Raw genomic sequence first — 19404 nt, forward strand, 5'->3', positions numbered from 1 at the left:
CCTTGTGAAGCTCTTCTTGACACGCTCAGACTGCTCTGCAGCCCTCTCAAGCGCTCCCGCCACCTCACTCGCTTACCGAAGGACCTTGCACCGCCCCTCTCGCTCCTTCTCTTCACTCTCGCTCGCTCAACCCGCCTCGCACGGCTCAGTCGCACGCCAGACCGCCTCGAATGTCCTACAACAACCAGTGTGCGTCTCCACCAGCCTTGCCGCAGTCGTCTCTCCTTCTCCCGACCCGCCAAGCGTCCCTTATGCCGATGAAGGGTTTGCCACCCTCACACGCTTGTTGCTGACAGTCACTGTGCTCGTACAGACCCACAACAGCCTCCTCAAGCTCACTATGGCGGCGGAGGGTACGGCGGACCGATTCCAGGCGACGGGAAAGGACCGCAGCAGTACGGGTACCCTCAACAGCCTGGGTACGGCCCACCGCAGGGAGGTTACTATGGCGCACCACCACAGGGGATGCCGTATGGACAGCCAGGGGGACAGCCGATGTACTACGGCCAACAGCCCGTGCGTTCTCGCCTGCTCTTCTTCCATCCCGCTTCCCGTGACTGACAAGGATGTGCGGGGCGCGCAGCCAATGACGTATGGCCAGCCTCAGCAGGTGTATGTACAGCCGAACCGGCCGGCGGATAACGGCATGGGGTGCTGTACGGCGATTCTTGCCGCCCTCGCATGTTGCTGCTGTACGTCCCTATTTCGCCCCGTTCAGCAGCTGCTGTCGATTCAGCAGCCCAGTGCTGATGCAAGAACATTCGGCGGGGGGTACAGGTCTGGAGGCAATCTTCTAGATCCTCGTCAGCTTCTCGGCAATCACTCACAAAGGGCGGCGTTCCCTTCCCTTCTCTCGTTCTCCCGGTTTTGTTGCGCCTCTTCGTGTTCGTGTGGTACTCGTGGTTGTAACACTAGGGCATGTCGTTTGACTTGCATGGAGTCGCTCGCTGACCTTGTCCGCACCGAGAGAGACTCGAGCAGAGGATACCTGCTCCTCGCTCTTCTCTTCTCGCAGCATGCGGAACTCGACTCAAGCACGATGCAGGAAGCGTATGCTACGGGTATCGCACAACTACACCAGACCAGATGCACAGGTATCGCACCACCGTCCCGCGCTCAGTCGCTCTTCATGAGCTCGTCGATCTGCGACTGCGAGAGGCCGTCGAGGCGGTGGAGGAGGTATTCGACCTGCAAGAAGGTGCGCAAGTCAGCTTCAGTCTTGCATTCGACCCCGGCGACCACGTAGCGCTGTCGAGCCCAAAGACCCGACAAAGCCAACTGCGTCTCTAGAGCCCGTGAGAGAGAGGAAACGCCGAACGCACCTCGACCTCCTTCGTGAGCGGGATGATATACTCCCTATACAACCTGACGACCTCTTCGGGCCTGACCTTCCTTCCGCTCTTCTCCTCGGGCTCTCCGTCCGGCCCAAGTTCGGCACCGTACCACCGCGCTTTCTTCTCGAGCCGAGCGAGGAGGGCGGCTTCGACTGCGGGTTTGGTGATGAGGGATTCGAGGGCGGAGGGATTGGGGGTGAGGATGTGGGGGATGAAGGAGGAGGGGGAGGAGAGGAACTTGGATTCCGAGACGAACATGCCTATCGCGCGGGTTGCTGTCAGTCCAAGCGTATCAGAAAAGGATGTGGAGAGAAGTTAGAGCGCACCGCAGTGGATCCTCCTCGAGATAGCCTGCAAACACTCGATATCCCTCGTCCCGGCACTCCCATAATTCCCATCGTCGTTCTCCTTGCCCAGCCTCTCCGTGACCGTGCGCGTGATAGCTGGAACGATGGAATTGATGTAGAAAGAGAGGATTTGAGGGTTCACGTTGAGGGAGGTGGGGTCGTGTAGCAAGGGAGGGTAGGAAAGAGGAGGGAGGATCGGGTCGGGGAGTTGAGAGCGAGGGGTGAAGGGGTGTTCGTCGGGGCTGCGTGCGAGTGAAGAATGAGCGTCAGTTCCTCGAGCGGAAATGGCGCTCGAGGAGAGTGACGAGATCTGAAAGGGCCGATATGCGGAAACTCACCTGTCATAGCGGCGGATCTTGGCTGTACAACAAGTCCAGCGGGTCAACCAGGAAGTACACGATCACAAAGCGACGCCGCGGACGCACCATGGCTGACCTCTGTCTCCCTGAGCAACCACTCGAGCCAACTGCCCTCGAAGCCGTCGCGGTGCAAGACGTCGGCGAACCCATCCTTCGTGTACATGCGCGGGTTGTGTGCAAATTGCGCGCGCTCGATCAGTACTGTGCGCGTCCATACGGATCAGCACGGCGTGAGGGAGAGGTTGAGCGAGGGAGATAGCGGACGGAAGATGATGGTGTCCTCGAGTCGGACGAGCGTGCGGCGGATCTGCGGGGATGGCGGAGTACCTCGTCAGCGTCGTCGTCGTCACAGTGAGCACCCGTACGCACGTTCTCGAGGTTGAGCGGGTCGCTGTGCGGGTCTCGTCCTGCGGTGAAGCTGTGAGGACGAACGAGGGCACCTCGAGGGTCAGCTGTTGGACAGGCGGGGTCGTCTAGTCGCTGTGAGCAGTTCAGCGCACTTCATCGTGTCGTAGAGCGAGCGAAAGCGAGGCAGTCGACGTTGCTGTTCTGGACAGACTTGCTCTCGCTTGCTCTCCCTCGCTCACCGCTGCTGCTCGTCACGATGCTCGCGAGGAACTTGCTCAGGACTGCTCGCCGCGCACCCGTAAGCTCACTCGCACCGTCAAACACGCCCAGCGAGGCCGCGCCGACGCACTCGAGGGGCAAACCACGCCGGGCCCAATCGGCGAACGGCGACATCGCACCGCGCACACTCGCTGGGAGGGTGACAGGGTCATGGATGGACTGTGTGGGACGACTCAGGAGGACTGGGCTTTGCGCGAGGCAGCCAGGTGCGGTGGGAGGGCGGCGAGGACTCGGCGGCCGTCAGCACCCACCAGCGCAGGCGAGGGCGGGCACAGCTTGCCGCACACGGCTCGCGGGACAGTACGAATGGCGGAAGAAGGCACTGCAGGGGGCATTGGGCGCACTGGACAAGTTGGGCGGCCCCGCTCGCTGTCGTCGTCGAGTTGTGGCTGCCGAGTCTCGTCGCTCACCTTCTGGCGGTGGGATCGCGCGGTCGTGTGGACTGGGCGGGCCTGGTCCAGCTTCACAGGATCGTTTTGAGACGCCGCGCTGACACTGTCCCCGACGCAGGCGCCGTTCCAGCGCACCCTCGCGACCCACGCCTCGTCCCCCTTGACCCAGATCTCGACTCTCCCGAACGGCCTCACCGTCGCGACCGAGGCGTCCCCGTCTGCGTCGACCGCGACCGTCGGCGTCTGGATCGATGCCGGCTCGCGCGCCGAGACCGACAAGACGTCCGGCACCGCTCACTTCCTCGAGCACATGGCGTTCAAGGGCACCGGCAAGCGCTCGCAGCACCAGCTCGAGCTCGAGGTTGAGAACCTCGGTGCCCACTTGAACGCCTACACGTCGCGCGAGCAGACCGTCTACTACGCCAAGAGCTTTGCGTCCGACGTCAACAAGTCGGTCGAGATCATCGCCGACATCCTCACCGGCAGCAAGCTCGAGTCTGGTGCGATCGAGCGCGAGCGCGACGTCATTCTCCGTGAGCAGCAGGAGGTCGACAAGCAGCTCGAAGAGGTCGTCTTCGACCACCTCCACGCCGTCGCCTTCCAGGGTCAGCCGCTCGGCCGCACCATCCTCGGCCCCAAGGAGAACATCCTCTCGATTCAGCGCGACGACCTCGCCAGCTACATCAAGAAGAACTACACGGCCGACCGCATGGTCCTCGTCGGCACCGGCGGCGTCGAGCACTCGTCCCTCGTCGACCTCGCCAACAAGCACTTCGGTCAGCTCTCGTCCTCTCCCGAGCCCATCAAGCTCGGCGCGTCGTCCGCCAAGACCAAGCCCGACTTTATTGGATCCGAGGTCCGCGTTCGTGACGACACCATGCCGACTTGCAACGTCGCCATCGCCGTCGAGGGTGTCGGCTGGCAGTCGCCCGACTACTACACCATGCTCGTCATGCAGGCGGGTCCCCGCCCTTCTCCTCGTCTCGTGTGCGCCGTGGCTGACTTTGCAAACGTGTCTGCTCCCGCGCCCTCCCCTTCGCCTCGCCTTTCTTGCCCTCCCCGGCAGTCGATCATGGGCAACTGGGACCGCTCCCTCGGCGCGCAGTCGCTCCTCTCGAGTCGCCTGAGCCACATCATCAGCTCGAACAACCTCGCCAACTCGTTCATGTCGTTCTCGACGTCGTACTCGGACACGGGCCTGTGGGGATGCTACCTCGTCTCGGAGAACGTCACCAACCTCGACGACTTGACTCATTTCTTGATGAAGGAGTGGTGCCGCCTCTCGACCCACCCGACCGACGGAGAGGTGGGCGCGACTGGTCGTGGATCTTGCGTGCAGGCACTGACGCTTCTAATCCGCAGGTCGCCCGCGCCAAGGCCCAGCTGAAGGCGTCGCTCCTGCTCGGCCTCGACGGCACGACCGCCGTCGCCGAGGACATTGGCCGCCAGCTCGTCACGACCGGGCGCCGCAACACGCCGAAGGAGATCGAGGCGGCCGTCGACGCCGTCACGACGTCCGACGTCATGCGGTGCGCGAAGAAGTACCTGTGGGACAAGGACATCGCTGTCGCGGCTGTCGGACGGGTGGAGGGATTGCTCGACTACTCGAGGTGCGTTCCTTGCGCTTGCCTCGACTCTCGCTCGTTTCGGACGCTGACTTTTGATTTGCCCGCAGGATGCGTGCCGGCATGACCAGCTTGATGTGGTAGTGACTTGGTGGAGCGGGAGTTCGCCTAGAGTAGAAGTTTGGTCATCGTCGTCGGGGAGACGCCGTGATGCGAGCCCCAAGATGTAAAACGCTTTCCCTCCCTCATTGGGTGCTTGGGGGAGAGCTTCTCCTTGTGCTGGTGCTCGCTAGCTCTTCGCTGAGCGACCATGACTGCCACTTGCCCTCCTCCGCCTCATTCTCTCCTCCTCCCAATCGCTTCTCCCGCTTCGCAACCTCATGCTCGACCTGGCTGACATCAGTCTCGTACTGCGAGGGACGCTCGTCTCGCCTCAGCCCGACCGCTCGCTCTCCATCCGCGAGGACTGCGTCGTCGGTTCGCCCGCTCGTTCCGCTCCGCCTTATCTATCGCGCTGACTCCGCTCTCGCCCGGCTCGCGACGCACAGTGATTGACAGCAAGGGATTCATCGCTGCTATCGACAACAGCACGGGCAGCGCGCTGGCGGATGAGGTCGACACGCTCGTTCGCGAGGGAAAGGTGGGGCAGGACAAGGTGGTCGAGCTGGGAGACGGCTGGGCCCTGCCAGGCTTTGTAGACACGCACAGTGAGTCTTTTCAATCCAGCCAAGCGTTGCCCGAAGCTGACCTCGCTGTTCTCGCTTCCTCAGTTCACGCTCCTCAGTATCCTAACGCTGGTATGGCGCTGGACAAGCCGCTGATGGAATGGGTGCGTAGTGAAGCTCCACGGCAACGTTAAGCCATCAGCCTGACGCGCCCTTGAACCCACAGCTTGAAGCGTATACGTTCGCCGCGGAGTCGCGGATAGACAAGGATCCGGCTTACGCGCAGCGCGTCTACCAGAAGCTCGTACAGCGCTTGCTGGAGAACGGTACGACGGCTGCGAGCGTCTTTGGCACGATCTCGGTCGAGGCAAAGTGGGCAACCCTTCTTTCCCTCGCAGCTTACTTTCGCTGACACTCGCTGGCTTGCCGCTCGCTCTGCTTCTCTCCCTCGCAGTCTTACTCTCGCGAAAGCCTTCCTCGACGCCGGCATCCGCGGCCAGATCGGCAAAGTCGCCATGGACCAGAACTCGCTCCCTTCCTACATCGAGACGACCGCCTCCTCCCTCGCCGACACCCGCCGCTTCATTGAGTCGATGCACTCGCTCGTCGCCTCTCTCCCCGACGAGCAACGACTCATCGAGCCTGTCGTGACGCCTCGCTTCGTCCCGACTTGCTCGATCGAGCTCATGAAAGGACTGTCGGACCTGGCGAAGGAGAAGAACGTGCGGATACAGTCGCATATGTGCGAGAGTCAGGGGATGGTCGATGTCTGTCGCGAGATGCTGGGCGGCAAGAGCGACGTCGAGCTGCTTGACCAGGTGCGTTCAAGCGGGACGTTATTTCCGGTCTTCGCTGCTCACCTTTCGCACCTGCAGCTCGGCCTGCTCAACGACCGCTCTCTCATGGCGCACTGCACCCATTCTACCGCCGATGACCTCGCCCGCCTGTCCCGTACCGGGACCGCCATCGCCAGCTGTCCGCTCTCGAACGTCTACTTCTCAGCTGAGCGGCAGCTTCCCTTGCGAGAAGCTTGGAACGCAGGCGTCAAGGTAGGGCTCGGATCAGACATCTCGGGCGGCTACCGCGTCGGGATTGACGAGAACATGCGCTGGGCGGTGGGGGTCTCGCGGTTGAGGGAGGGCGAGCGGCAGCGGGACTTGCGAGAGAGTCGGCGGCAGGAAGAGCGGTCGGCCAGCTTGGCAATCTCGTGGAAGGAGGCGCTCTACCTTGCCACGCTCGGCGGAGCGCAGGCTCTCGGGCTGGACAAGGAGCGCAAGGTCGGCGCGCTCGAAGTCGGGTCGGCTTTCGACGCGCAGTGGATCCAGCTTGGGCATCCGCGGAGTCGAGTGGACTGGTTCGACGTCGAGGAGGAGGAAGGCGGGGTTGTCAAGCGGGTCTCGACGGAGGAGAAGCTCGAGAAGTGGTTCTGCAACGGGAGCGAGGTGGATCGGAAGGCGGTCTGGGTGCAAGGGAAGCGGGTGTGCAGTCGGCCGGAGCCTTGGTAGAGTGTAGACTTGGGCGGAATGAAGAGGGTATACCAGCGATGCATCGTACAGGACCTGGGGAAAGGAGAGTAGTGTCCGTCCGCCTGCCCTCGTCACTCTTTCGCTTACCCTGTCCACGCTCAGTCGCACAGCGCCTCCAGCGCACAGCATGCCAAGCATCCTCCACAGCAGACCCCGCAACACTTGCAGCATCCGCCACAGCATCCGTCGCAGCATCCGTCGTCGTCCCTCTTCTCCTGCACGATGACCATGGGCTGCTGCTGCGGGTACATCTGAAAGGACGATTGATCAAGTGGCGCGTCGAGAGGAACGACAGAAGTACGCACTGTTTGAGCCTGGCCGTAGAAGCCTTGGGGAGGGCCTCCCTGGGGCGGACCGTAGTAGGCGTTGGGAGGGGGTTGCGGGTCTGCGTACGCTTCATGTCAGCGTGAAGAGAGAGAGAGGAGAGCGTCGAGGCTGTGCCGGCCGAAGCGTCGTCGAGCGCGAGAGCAGGACGAGGAGACGGTGCACAGTGCGGTCGAGCCAGACTCACAGGACATGGCGGTGGGTGTCGTACACGGGTATCGAGTGAGGAAGAGAAGAGGAAGAGCCGCCAAGCCAGCCTCGGCGTGCTTGTTCGCAGCCGGTCTGTGCGTAGATCCGGGGCAGCCAGCGGAGAGCGGAGAGGACGGAGAATCCGCCATCACGGCGGCTCGTTCAGCGGGCCAGCCTCCTCCTCCTGGTCAAGTGGCCACACTGCAATGCTCTGAATAGCCACTGCGCCGGTCTCGTTCGCCGTACGAGCAACCGTGTTCAACAACTGATGAGAATGGCGAAGACGAGCAGGCGAGGTGCGGAAGGACTGGCGCGGCGTCTACGCGTCCCAGTCATCGATAGCATCGTTTGCGTAGCTGGCAGACGTCCGAGAATCTCTCAGAGCGGTCGGCGAGCTTGAGGTCGGGTCGCAAATCGCAAGTCGCGTCGCGAAAGGTTTGGCGACGACGTCTCGCTTCGCTGTCGCTGTCCTCGCCCTTGCGCTGTCTAGAGCTTGTCAACAGGTGCGCACACCCACCTCCTAGCCTGGCTTATCATTCGCGCTGACGGGCGCTTCCCTCGCTTTCAGCTTCACCATGTCCACCTCGACGGAAGAAGCGGACGCTGCGATGTCGCCAGCTCCAGCCAGTGAGCACGAACGCACTGAATTGAGTCCGATGGCGCTGACCTCAGGCGCGCGCAGAATCGCCTACGAGCCTCCTCGACCTCCCCGACGAACTCCTCGCCCGCATCTTCGAGTTCACCACGCGGGACAAACGCCTCTGGCTACCACGACCGAAAGGAGCATCGAGGCAGGACATCGACATGCTCAATCCCGTCAGGCTCAACCGACGCATCCGCCGGATTTGTCGTCCATCCGTCTTGCGCGTAACCATCCCGCACGACGACGATGGCGTCAGGCTCGCACGCATCCTAGCCGATCGGGAATCCCGTTGCTCGGTTGTCGATCTCGCTATAGCATTATACGGCACGGCCAGACTCCCGTTCGTCTCCCTCGCCGGCTTCACCAACATTCGCACACTCGAAATCGTCTTCAACACCCTGTCACCCGAGATCCTCATGGGTCTGTCGAGCCTCTCGCACCTCGTCAGTCTCGAGCTCTTGGGAGGCAACCTTTCGTATCGGGATGCGGATGCGGAAGAGCCGCTCGACCTGAGACTCGCAGGATCCGTTCGACGACTCGTGGTCTCGCGATGGGAGTGGTCTGTTTATGCAGAAGGCAATCCGCGTGATGCAGTCATTGGCTTAGGCCAGCTTGAGACGCTCGATGTCAAGGTCAACGAGCGATTTGCCCTGGACGATACCCTCCCCTGGCGGACCTTGCGGGAACTTGCGGTACGATCGGAGCCGAGCTTGCAGGCGGGTGTCGAGGACTTTTTAGACGGGCTTGATGCCGCCTGCACAGCGGTCAGCTGTTCTCTTTACAATACATCGCGTCGCAGGCCAGGCTGACGCCCAGTTTGCAGAATACGCCGTCTCGTCTTCCCCTTCGGCGTCTCACTCTCGACTTTCCCCTTGCAAAACGTCCACAAGATGGATTCAGCCACGTCGAGCTTGTCAAGGTTCTCTCGTCACTCGCACAGACCGATGTCGAGGAGCTTGCATTGCAACGCCTTCCTCTCATCCTCGCCGACGAAGAAGCGCTGAGCCTCCCATCGGTCGAATGGCTTGCTCTTCACGAGCTCGAATATACCGTCGAGGGCGACGAATGGCAACGTGTGAGTGCGGGCCGTGGCTTCCACGTTCGCCTCCGTCCTGACCTTCCCACCTGCAGACGGCACTGGGCGACTTGCCGACCATCCTGTCTTTCTTCCCAAATCTTCGCCGACTCGACGTGGAGAAGGCCGAGGACAGTAATCCGTGGCCCTACCAGGCTGTCGACAACCTGGAGTGCGCGCGCGACTTTCCCACCTTCTTCGCGTTGCTGTATCTCTTGGCATGTCAGACCGAGGTTACAGAGATCCGGATTCACGAGGACCGTTACTCCCGCGAGGTGCGGTGGACCAGGGAACCGGAGGAAACGGAATGGAGTTGCGAGCAGTACGAGCTGGAAACCTGGTAGCAATATGAACGAGTGTCTCCTGCCGTGTCTTTGGGTCGTCGTCGTCCACAGACGTCTGTAAAGCGTCAAAGCTCTCTATTTGCTGGCTGGTAGCTTCTTCGCTCGAGTACTCCTCGAGACCGATGAGAAATGACGAGGACGACGGCGGGCGGGATTGGCAGTGCGAGCTGTACACGTTCGATGAGGCGTAAAGCGCGCAGAGTTGCAAGATGCGACGATGGGAGAAATGCGAAGAGGTAATAGACATGACACTGCTGAGCGAGAAGGCTCGAAGTCGCGAGCGAGAAAGGAAGATACAACGAAACCCGCCTCAACGCCTCGCGAACCATGCTCCGTCCGGCCTCGGTCCGTCGACGACTGACGACGACCCGCTCGACTCGACGTAGCTGCTCGCCGAGTCTTCCGCCGGCACAACCCCCTTCTCGCTCTTGATCTCCGTTCCAGCTTCGCTGAGGACGGGACGGCGGCGGAGGTGGTTCTGCTGGCTGACTTGGCGGCGAGCGAAGAGGCGGCGCTGGACCTGGTGGCCGATGAAGCGGACGTAGCCGTCGACGACGTAGGCGGTCGATCCGAGGAAGCGGATGAGCGAGAGGATGGCGACGCAGATGAGGACGACGACGAGGTCTGCACGCGGACGGAGTCAGCGAGGCGGATGCAAGCTGGCGGAAACTCAACGCACAGACTTTCGCTCGAGTGTTGCCGCTGCTCGAGCTGAAGCTGCCGCTGTAATCACCGTTGAGGATGGTCGCGATGAGGACGGCGTTCGAGAGAACCCAAGAGAGGAGGATGTTGGTGCGGATGCTCTGATAGCGGTCCATGACGGCTTCGGTCTTCGCCTTGTCCGAGAGAGGCGGCGGGATGATCATCGGTCGCGTCTTGAGGTTGTGCAGCGAGCGGTCGTACAGGATGTCTGCGGGGGAACGAGTGAGCGACGCGAAACTGGCGAAGCAGGGTGAGCATCGACGCACCAATGTCCGACTGATCCGCCGGCAACGCCATGTCGACCTCGTTCTGGTTAACCTTCTTCGTGATGCCGAGATCAATCTCGGACGTCGTCTGCTCCTTCGTTCCCCAGCTGAAGTCGTGGAGGTTGGCGAAGGCGTAAATGTTGAGCAGGTTGACTGAAGGATAGCGCAGAGGGTCAGCGAAGGGCTAGGGAAGCTTAAGTTGCGGACGCACTGTACGACGGCGCGAGGAGGAGATACTGGAGAAGCGAGGTGACCATGTGCTGCGAGGGAAGCCTGTCGTCAGCGACTTATACTGCCGGCGAAAAGATCGAAGCGACACGCACCCAGGGATCGCCTGCAATGAGACTGGCGACAAGGTAGCAGCCATCTGCGGCGAACGAGCGTCAATCCCGTGGTTGGAAGGGAGAAAAGAGCGCGACGAACAGGTCGAAGCGAGCGAGATGCAGATCTGCGCCATGATGAGGCTGTCCGCAGACTGCTTGACCGCTTGGTAGACGCAGAAGACGGCGGCGCCAATCATGTACGCGGTCGTGAGCGAAAAGACGATCATCTGCGGCATTCCAAGCGTCAGTTGGGCTCGATGAGGAATTGCGAAGCGAGCTTGAACTCACGACACCGAGGTACTTCCAACGCGCTGCCTTCGGCCGGTTGCCCATGGACATGAGGAAGCAGGCGATGACGGCGCCGACTGCGCGACGTTTCGTCAGCGCTAAGCAGGCGAGCAAGGGAGCGACAGCATCGACGCACTGTACGCGTACTGCATAAAGACATTGACGACGCTCACGCCCTTAAGGTGGAAAGTCGGGTCTTCGAGCGACTTCGTGAGGACCTGCGGGAGAAGTCGCCCTCAGCGCGCTTCTCGATGTCGAACGGCCGTGCGCACCATGAAGAAGATCCAGTAGCTCGAGAGCCCGAGCCACGCGAAGAGGACGTTAATAAAGTTGTAGATGGCTTGGCCGAGGAGGAAGATGATCTTCTTGCGCGAATGAGTCGTCTGGAAGAGCTGGAAGGTGTGCATGAGGGCGTAAACGCCGGCGAAGAATGAGCCGTTCAGCCAGCGACGGCGCTGTCCGATAAACTCGGCGACCTGATCCGGGACGTCCGTCTCGCCCTTGGCCGACTTGACAAACTTGAGGACCCAGGCATCGCCGCGCTTCGCGACGAGCTCCCAGCACAGGATGCGGTCCTCGGCGAGGTACCTGTCGCCGAGCGATGAGGAAGGATCAGTCCCGGCGGGAGCAGAGGAAGGATCAAGGCGCGAGGAGAGGAAGCTTGTCGAGACGCACATGTTCGACGTTGTGAGCGAAGCATCTACGCCGGCGAGATGCTCGCCCTTGAAGTAGCTAGCGAGCGGTCCGTGGCCCAATTCGTCGTTCTTGAGCGCGATGTAGCGGTCTGCGCCGGAGGAAACGTCGGATTCTCCTTCGTATGACTCAATCTGAGGCAGACTCACAGGCTGAGAAGGCGCCGGGAAGGACGCTGATGTAGCCGCAGATGCTCTCGAGCGGCTTGTCGAGGATGTCTGAGCGAGCGACGACGAGCGTGTCAGCGGCATCCTGCGGAAAACGGGAAGGATCAAGCGACGCACTGGAGATCTTGTACTCAAAGTTCTGCGCCGCGACGAGCGGGCTGCGCCGGCGAGCGAGCGAAGTTAGCATACTCGTTCGAGGAAGGCGGAGCGGGAGGACGCACTTGAGCAAACCGAGCCAGAACTTGCCCTTCATCGCGACGATCTCGCCGCAGGCTCCGCCGACGTTTCTGCGAGTAGTCGAGCGGGGAAGTCGTCAGGGGAAAGTGCTGCTAGCGAAGACAATTTGAGCAGGTGACGAACGAGTTCATCTGTATCGCGGGCGATGTCAGTCACCGAGCGTCAGAGAGCGATGCGAGAGACATGAGACGCACGTCAAACGCCTTCCACAACTTGTACAGCGACCCAGCGGCCGGCTTCGTACCGACATCGAGGAGAACAACAACGCGAGGGTCGAGCTGCGGCGCGAAGGCTTGCAGCGCCCAGCGATGCGAATTGATCTTCTTGGCGCTGCAAGTACAGGGTGAGTCAGTCGACATCTGTGAGTAAGCGAGAAAGCGGGAAATAGGCGAGGTTCACGCACTTCTTCTCTTTCAACGCGAACCTGCGGCGGCGCAGAGGCGTCGAGAGTCAGCGGTGTCCTGAGCTGATCACGACACAAATGAGGGCTCGACGTACATGACCTGGCAAGGCATGATGCCCTTCTCGAGCCCACGGAAGGTCAAGTCAGGCGCTATGCTCATCTGGATCGTGTTCTCGAAGAGGTGGCATGCGACAGGCTGGTTGTCGATAGCGTTCGTCATGACGCTCGGTTGGTAGACGCCGAGAGCGGAGAGGCTATCGGCAGGTCATGTCAGCGAGGCGAGGCGCAGTGAGCGAGAGAGAGGAGACGAACCAGTCGAGCACGCGCGGGTGAACCGCTTTGCGACCGTCTGCGACGATGCAAACGACGATCTTCTTCCAGCCTTCTGGACCCCAGGTGGCCGACTTCTTCCGCTTGCAGAGTTGCGCGACGTTCTCTGCGGAAGCGGGAAAGACGTCAGCGCCTCGAGCGGCGACGAGCCGGACGAGTCGAACGAATAGGACGCCTGTACATACTCATAACACCGTGGAGAGTGCGGCAGAAGAGCTCCTCGTCTTCGTTGTACATCGTGATGACGACGAACAACTCGGTCTGGCGGTTGTAGAGCGTCGGGCGGAGCGTGTAGCTCTTGTCGTTGAATTCGTCTGGCCCGCAGGTCACCGCCGTGTACCGAGTCGTGACAAACTCGTCCGAATCTTTGCGAGGGAGGAAACTGAGGAGACGGGAGGGGATCGAGCAGGGGACGACGAGGTTGCCCTCGGTGAGCTTGACGCGGCGCTGCTGGACGTTCCTGCGGCGAGTGTGTGCAGTCTATGGATACATCAAGCAGAGCAGTCAGTGTCGCATCCCGCGGACACAGGACAAGACAGTGACAGCCGCAACAGCTGAACTCACTTGCGGAGGAGCGCCGAATCCGCCCTTGAAGCTGATCGCCGGGCTGTGCAGTCCATCGTCCTCTTCCTGACCCTCTCCGGCTGCACCGTGTCCGCCATACTCGTCCAAGCGCGAGTCGTCCCCCTCACCCGCCTCGAAGCTGTCCTCAAAGTCCTCCGGGTTCTTCACGTCCTCCTCCCAGTCTCGCTCGTCGCGTGCGGCTCCTCGTCGTCGAGGATACTGCGGAGTTGCGCCGCGACTGTCGAGGTGCAAGTCGAGGTCGGGTTCGTAGACGCTTCGTCGTGCGGCAGGAGCTGGAGGAGGACTGCGGAGGTTGAGCGGTTCGGTCTGAGGGACGCTGTCGTAGATGATGCCCGAGTCGTAGGCCTCGCCCAGGTACACGCCTGCTCCACCGTTCATCCCGCTGACCCGCTCCCCGTCGTGCGAGTGAAACGAAGGCGGCCTCGCTCCTCCCGCTCCCTCGTCGCCGATGAACGCTGCGTCGTCGTAGGCGTCGTTATACGAGACTGGTCGAATCCCTCCTGCGTCGGGCGAGTCGTACGAAGGGGCTGACGAGGGGTAGGCGGGGTATGTTGAGCGACCAGTTTCGAGAGGTTGGTACGGCATCGTTGCGCGCCGTGGGAAGCTGGCAGGGCTCGGCAGCGGTGCTCAGGACGCTCTAGCACAGTTGCGATGCACTCGAGAGTCTGCCCAGCGGTGAGCGAGTGCGTGAGGAAGGGCGAGCGAGCGAGGAGGCGAAGTCGAGTCGCTTTCACCGCACGTGACTCGCAACTTCGCGCGCTCACAGAACAGACAAATCCAAAGTCGAATAGAATGGCAGCACAGACCAGGTGATACAGCTCAGCTCAGTCGTCGCGCGCCCGCTTGCGACCGCCGTCGTCGCCCGTGTCGAGCCCGCGCTTCTTCTCGCCCGAGCCTGACGCTCCCTGCTTGGCCGACTCGAGGAAGGCGTCCACGCCGAACGGGTCGGCCGTGTCGCGCTCGAAGGCGACAGGGCTGTGGAAAGGAAGGGTTGTCAGCGGCGAAGACGAGTCGGAGGAACAGGCGGACGCACCCCTCGCGGATCTCGCTCGTGTCGGCACCCTCGAATCCGCGACCCTTGCCAGCGACACCCAGCCCAAACCGGTCGTTCTTCATCGCCTTCTCGACCTCCTGACCATGGACCTCGTAGCCCTCGTCGTCGACGTTCCGTCCGCGCGGCTTGTAGATAGCCGCCGCGGCGCTCGACCCGCTGAAGAGCGGCTTGTCGTAGAGGTTGTACGAGTCTTCGCCGCCGAACGAGGCGGAGTACTGCTCGCGGTTGAACAGGCGCGCGTCGAGCATCGAGTCTTTCGACATGGTCGGCTTGGCGAGACCGAGTGCGATCTTCTCCGAAATGTCGCGGCCCGTGGCCCTGTGGGAGTAGCGTCGTCAGCATCGCGAAGATGATCAGTCGAGGGGAGGGGGCGCACTTGGCGAGGACCTTTGCGCGCTGCTCCTGACCCATATTGCTCATCCTCAACTCCCTCTCGCGCTCCTTCCTCCTCTCGCGCCTCATCTCCTCGCGCTCCCTCGCCGCACGCCTGTCCTCCTCCGTCTCGCCCTCATCGCGCGCGACATCCTCCTCGTCCGACCCACCATCGACGGTACTCGCCGCCCGCTGGCCCTGCGCACCACGAGCGATCGCATCCGCCTCTTCGTCTTCCGACTCGTCGTCGCTCCCATACCCCGCAATCGCCGTTCCAAGACTTCCACCGACCCTCGCCGCAGCAGCTCCAGAGCCAACCACATGCACACCGCTCCGTTCCTCCCTCGCGCGCATCGCAAGCATCCTGAGGTTCTCCTCCTTTGCCTCTTTCTCCTTCTGCGCAATCTTTTGCTGCATCAGGGCGCGCTGGCGGACTTCTTCGCGTGCGTGACGGTCGGCGACGTAGAGCGCTTCGGAGAACTGGGCGAAGCGGTCGTTGATGTAGACCTGTGTGCATCGCGCCAAGACCGAACCTTAGTATTCTGCTGTACGTCGCGGTAGAGAGCAAACGAAAGGCGACGCACATCCTGCAACCCCCTTCCATCCGCCGCCAACCGCTTATCAAGCGGGATTGTGTAACCCTTGTTGTTCTTCCAGTTCGACACGCAAGGCGGGATCATCCACTCCTTCTGCTCTTGCGCCGTGACTTTGCGAGGAGGAGAGCGGAGGACGGGAGGAGGGGGAGAGGGAGGACCGCGAGGGACTTTCTTGCCTTTGAAGCGGGGCGGCTCAAGGGGGTCTTCGACGACTTCCATCTGTGCGCGCGGAAGCGAAAGGGAAAGAGTCAGCTCGGAGAGAGCAGCAGGGAGCTATCGGAGAAAAGACTCGAAGCGAACGACCGCGACGCACCATCTTAATGATCTTCTGCTTCTCCGCCCCACCCTGCTGCGGCGTATACCGCATGTACTGCACGTCCCCACCGCGCTTCTCAACATTCTTCGGCTGAGCAGCCTTGATTTTCCCACTGACGAGCTTCTCGAGCGCGGCGCGGGTGCGGTCAGCCGTCGCCTGGACTTCATCTTCCGATGGTCGCTCCATCGCGAGGACGTCCTTCGAGACGTCGGTGCGCTGTGACATCGGGACAAGGTCCTTGAAGGAGGTCTGGATGTGGACGCCTTCGCGCTGGCCTTGCGTAGCTGCGGAGTCTCGCTGATCAGCTTCGAACGAATGCGCGTCCGGGCAGACCTGGGACGTACCGATAGCACCGTAGTTGACATTTCCGTCGGCGTTGACCTGCAGGGCGAGGGTGTTGCCGGCAGCAGTCTGCGACGAGGAGGCGAAGCACGTTAGTCCCACCGGCTCGCGCTCCAGCGGAATCAACCACCACGAGACGGTGGCCATGCGCCCACTCACCCTCTTCCTTCCCAGCTCGAGCGGGTACTGCGCGACATGGCACTCCGGGTACGCTCCACCATCTCCAAAGTCCTGCTGGCTCTTTGGCTTCCACCCCTTGCGCTGGCCGTAGGGCGGTACGAGTGGTTGGACAGCAAGTTGCTGGCCCGGATCACGCTGCACCTGCTGCTGCTGGTCGAGCGTGGACGAGGACGGGGTGTCGTCGGCCGCCGAGTGGAGTGGCGCCGGGAGACTGCGCGGGCGGGCAGCGGTGGTCAGTCAGCAAGTCGAATGCACTGCTCAGGGTTCTACGCACTTCGAGAACAGCGCCGCCATCGTTGCCGGTGCGGTTGAGCGAGAGGCAAGATGAGATGAGTTGTATTGACGTCGAATACAAACTCGGTTGTAATCAGTTTGTATTCAGTTCGAGGGTAATCAGTCCAATACAAATACGTTTGTATTCGCCAGGCTTGATTCAAATTTCCCCAGAGAGTTCATCTCCTCGTCCCGCTCCCGTGCGCTCGTCGCCCTCTTCCGCTCTGCTCGCTTGCTAGAGAGACTGCCAGCCAGGCCAGCTACAGCCTCGACGTCAGCGGCGGCCTCCTCAGTCGCTCTTCCTCGGTCCCTACCCTTCCCCCGCTCGACTCCGACTCGGATCTCGAAGACGATGCTCCCGCCACCAGACGCGCAACATGCGACGCCAGCAGACACTCCTGCGGTCGTAGAGAAGAGCGACCAGGAGGCGGCGGCGATTGCAGCGGTCGACGAGAAGAAGCTCCTCCGGAAACTCGACTTTCTCATGATGCCCATCCTCCTCATCATTGTCGGATTGCAGTACTACGGTAAGCTCCCTTCTCAGCATTGGAGACGTTTTGGGGGGTTCCCGCTGACTTCGGATCGAACCGTTCGCAGACAAGGTGAACTTTGCCTCCCATTCCTCCTCCGCCTTTTCGTTCCGCCTCGCATCGGGTTCTCCTTCTGCCGCCTTCTCGTCGCTGACATGGATCCCTAAGCAGGCCGTCCTCAACTCGGCGGCCATCTTTGGCATAATCCCCGATCTCCACCTCTCAACAACCCACATCGACCCGGCGACGGGAAAGAAGATTGTTTCTACCCTCAGATACTCGACAGCTAGCTCCAGTTTCTACTGGGGCTACATCGCCGCCGTTCTTCCATTCGCGCTGCTTCTGAAGCGCGTCAACGCCGTCAAGACCCTCGGCGTCCTTGTCTTGCTCTGGGGCGTTGTAGTCTGCCTCACGGTGGTCTGCACGTCCTACCAAGGCCTCGTCGTCCAGCGCGTCTTTCTCGGCGTCCTCGAGTCGTCCGTCAGCCCCGGCTTCGTCCTCCTCACGACGATGTGGTACAAGCGGTCGGAGCAGGCGACCCGTCTCGGAATCGTGCGTCCCTCCCACGTCTCCTCCGCCCTTCCGCGTCGCTGACCACCTTCGCGCGCAGTGGTACAGCGCGACAGGCATCTGGAGCAGCTTCAGCGGCCTCGTCAACTTTGGCCTCGGCTCCGCACACGGCTCCTACCCCGCCTGGAAGCGCCAATACCTCTTCGCCGGCTGCCTGACGATCCTCGCCTCCTCGCTCCTCCTCTTCGTCCTCCCTTCCTCGCCTTCGACACCCAATCGCTTCTTCAGCGAGCAGGAACGAGCGGTGCTTGTGAGGAGGACGAGATCGAATATGGGCGGACGAATTGGGTTTGGCGGAGCTTGGGACTGGAAGCAGGTCAAGGAGGCGGCGTGTGACATCAAGATCTACATCTTTGCGCTTATGGGAGCCGGCATTTACATCGTAAATCCTCCTTTCTCCGCTTCACTCTTCGCAAGCTGACTTTGCGACTTCTCCTCGCAGTGCAACGGTGCGGTCACAGGTCCGTCTCCCTTCCTACTTCGTTCATCCGCTTCACGCTGACGAGCTACTCCTGCAACTGCAGCCTTCGCAAGCCAGATCATCAAGAGTCTCGGGTCGTACTCGAGCTTGCAGGCTATCGCGCTGTGCGTCTCCTCGCCCTTCTCGCCGTCTTGCAGTCTCGCTGACTCGCTTTCGCGCTCGCAGCGGCGTCCCGGCCGGCATCTTCACCGCCGTGTGCGTCTCCTTCCCCTCCTCCTCCTCTCCCGCTCTCCCGCGCTGATACGACGCCTCTCCCGCAGCTTCATCTACTTCTTCACCTTCCTCTCACACAAGTTTCCCAACTCGCTCACCATACTCCTGCCCATCTCGTGCATTCCCGTCATCGTCGGCGCGGCGATCATTCATGGAGCGAGCTGGAAGCACCCGGGTGTGCCGTTGTTCGGAAAGTGAGTCGGCTGCGCTTTCGCATTCGCCGTGCAGTCTTGGTGAAGGACTAGCGGCGATAGACGGCACTGTGCAGTTCGGCTGACCCCGTTCTCGTTCTCCCGCAGCTACCTCCTCGCGACTTTCGGCTCCCGTAAGTCTCGCTTTTGCCTACGTGCTTTCTCCAGGCTCGTCTTCGGATTGAGCTGACGGTTCATGCCTCCCCGCACAGCCTACGTCCTCCTTCTCGCCCTCGCCGCCTCCAACGTCGCCGGCTCGACCAAGAAGGCCATCACCTCGGGCGCCATCTTCGTCGGCTACTGCGTCGGCAACATCGTGGCGCCCTACACCGTCTTCATTAGCGAGAAGCCCGTCAAGTTCCGCTCGACTTGGATCGCGCTCTACGTTTCGCTCGGGATTGTCATGCGTGCGTTTCGTTCCTACTTCCTCGACCGCTAGAAAGACCACTAACGCTCGCTCGCCGTCGCCAGTCTTCTCGCTCCTCCTCCGCTTCATCCTCGCGCGCGAGAACCGCCTCCGCCAGTCCACCACCTCTTCCGCGCCCACCTCTTCCGACCCCGAAAAGGTTGACGACTCGTGCGCGAGCAGCGTCGTCTCGGACGAAGAGCAAGAGCGGATCGAGCGTGAGGACTTGACGGATCGCGAGAACAAGAGGTTCCGGTATACGCTCTGATGAGGTGCGAGAGTCGGTCTGGAAGGAGGACGAGCAGGTAGACGCGACGGGTAGAGGCTCGGTTTGGGTATTTGGGTATTTGGGATGCATTCAACCGCATACGGCTTCACGGAAGAGTCGAACGAGTGCGTGAGCGCAGGAGGAAGCAACGCGAGGACCTTCCTAAGCAGGCGGCGACGCTACGTTTGCTCGCAGCTCACTGGCAGAAGTGACGAGAGCGATGGGATC

At 61.6% G+C, this 19404-nt stretch overlaps 9 protein-coding genes across 9 annotated transcripts; 5 read left to right on the forward strand and 4 right to left on the reverse strand.

Moving 5' to 3' along the window:
* Window positions 1-170: 170 nt before the first annotated feature.
* Window positions 171-797, forward strand: RHTO_03894 (uncharacterized protein; the record flags this gene model as incomplete). Its single annotated transcript, XM_016417563.1, has 4 exons — window positions 171-189; window positions 314-516; window positions 584-692; window positions 778-797. 4 exons carry the CDS (start codon window positions 171-173, stop codon window positions 795-797), a joined length of 351 nt encoding a protein of 116 aa, XP_016270970.1.
* Window positions 798-1116: 319 nt separating this feature from the next.
* RHTO_03895 (chorismate mutase) lies at window positions 1117-2545 on the reverse strand (the record flags this gene model as incomplete). The annotated part of the gene is made up of 8 exons (XM_016417564.1): window positions 1117-1188; window positions 1323-1594; window positions 1661-1923; window positions 2020-2041; window positions 2107-2241; window positions 2305-2347; window positions 2410-2458; window positions 2541-2545. 8 exons carry the CDS (start codon window positions 2543-2545, stop codon window positions 1117-1119), a joined length of 861 nt encoding a protein of 286 aa, XP_016270971.1.
* Window positions 2546-2644: 99 nt separating this feature from the next.
* On the forward strand, window positions 2645-4768 carry RHTO_03896 (mitochondrial processing peptidase beta subunit; the record flags this gene model as incomplete). The annotated part of the gene is made up of 5 exons (XM_016417565.1): window positions 2645-2686; window positions 3178-4044; window positions 4126-4365; window positions 4422-4669; window positions 4735-4768. The coding sequence occupies 5 exons, from the start codon at window positions 2645-2647 to the stop codon at window positions 4766-4768; spliced, it is 1431 nt and encodes a 476-aa protein (XP_016270972.1).
* A 236-nt stretch (window positions 4769-5004) lies between these two features.
* On the forward strand, window positions 5005-6794 carry RHTO_03897 (guanine deaminase; the record flags this gene model as incomplete). Its single annotated transcript, XM_016417566.1, has 6 exons — window positions 5005-5101; window positions 5173-5331; window positions 5395-5453; window positions 5516-5661; window positions 5744-6107; window positions 6165-6794. 6 exons carry the CDS (start codon window positions 5005-5007, stop codon window positions 6792-6794), a joined length of 1455 nt encoding a protein of 484 aa, XP_016270973.1.
* A 119-nt stretch (window positions 6795-6913) lies between these two features.
* On the reverse strand, window positions 6914-7477 carry RHTO_03898 (uncharacterized protein; the record flags this gene model as incomplete). The annotated part of the gene is made up of 3 exons (XM_016417567.1): window positions 6914-7066; window positions 7121-7200; window positions 7327-7477. 3 exons carry the CDS (start codon window positions 7475-7477, stop codon window positions 6914-6916), a joined length of 384 nt encoding a protein of 127 aa, XP_016270974.1.
* Window positions 7478-7903: 426 nt separating this feature from the next.
* On the forward strand, window positions 7904-9390 carry RHTO_03899 (uncharacterized protein; the record flags this gene model as incomplete). The annotated part of the gene is made up of 4 exons (XM_016417568.1): window positions 7904-7955; window positions 8011-8735; window positions 8795-9046; window positions 9103-9390. The coding sequence occupies 4 exons, from the start codon at window positions 7904-7906 to the stop codon at window positions 9388-9390; spliced, it is 1317 nt and encodes a 438-aa protein (XP_016270975.1).
* Window positions 9391-9700: 310 nt separating this feature from the next.
* RHTO_03900 (glycosyltransferase family 2 protein) lies at window positions 9701-13969 on the reverse strand (the record flags this gene model as incomplete). The annotated part of the gene is made up of 20 exons (XM_016417569.1): window positions 9701-10014; window positions 10070-10300; window positions 10359-10511; window positions 10570-10618; window positions 10682-10725; window positions 10782-10908; window positions 10970-11046; window positions 11106-11187; window positions 11242-11557; window positions 11645-11753; window positions 11812-11880; window positions 11947-11987; window positions 12051-12116; window positions 12190-12197; window positions 12261-12396; window positions 12470-12490; window positions 12565-12723; window positions 12782-12905; window positions 12985-13279; window positions 13364-13969. 20 exons carry the CDS (start codon window positions 13967-13969, stop codon window positions 9701-9703), a joined length of 3027 nt encoding a protein of 1008 aa, XP_016270976.1.
* A 239-nt stretch (window positions 13970-14208) lies between these two features.
* On the reverse strand, window positions 14209-16538 carry RHTO_03901 (pre-mRNA-processing protein 45; the record flags this gene model as incomplete). Its single annotated transcript, XM_016417570.1, has 8 exons — window positions 14209-14359; window positions 14418-14756; window positions 14815-15317; window positions 15395-15625; window positions 15720-16006; window positions 16067-16133; window positions 16224-16455; window positions 16519-16538. The coding sequence occupies 8 exons, from the start codon at window positions 16536-16538 to the stop codon at window positions 14209-14211; spliced, it is 1830 nt and encodes a 609-aa protein (XP_016270977.1).
* A 331-nt stretch (window positions 16539-16869) lies between these two features.
* Window positions 16870-19176, forward strand: RHTO_03902 (MFS transporter; the record flags this gene model as incomplete). Its single annotated transcript, XM_016417571.1, has 10 exons — window positions 16870-17044; window positions 17115-17599; window positions 17658-17999; window positions 18060-18078; window positions 18142-18202; window positions 18264-18293; window positions 18359-18505; window positions 18611-18636; window positions 18715-18909; window positions 18974-19176. The coding sequence occupies 10 exons, from the start codon at window positions 16870-16872 to the stop codon at window positions 19174-19176; spliced, it is 1683 nt and encodes a 560-aa protein (XP_016270978.1).
* Window positions 19177-19404: the final 228 nt, after the last annotated feature.

Source organism: Rhodotorula toruloides (assembly GCF_000320785.1).
Source record: "Rhodotorula toruloides NP11 unplaced genomic scaffold Scaffold24, whole genome shotgun sequence".
Classification (NCBI taxonomy): Eukaryota; Fungi; Basidiomycota; class Microbotryomycetes; order Sporidiobolales; family Sporidiobolaceae; genus Rhodotorula; species Rhodotorula toruloides.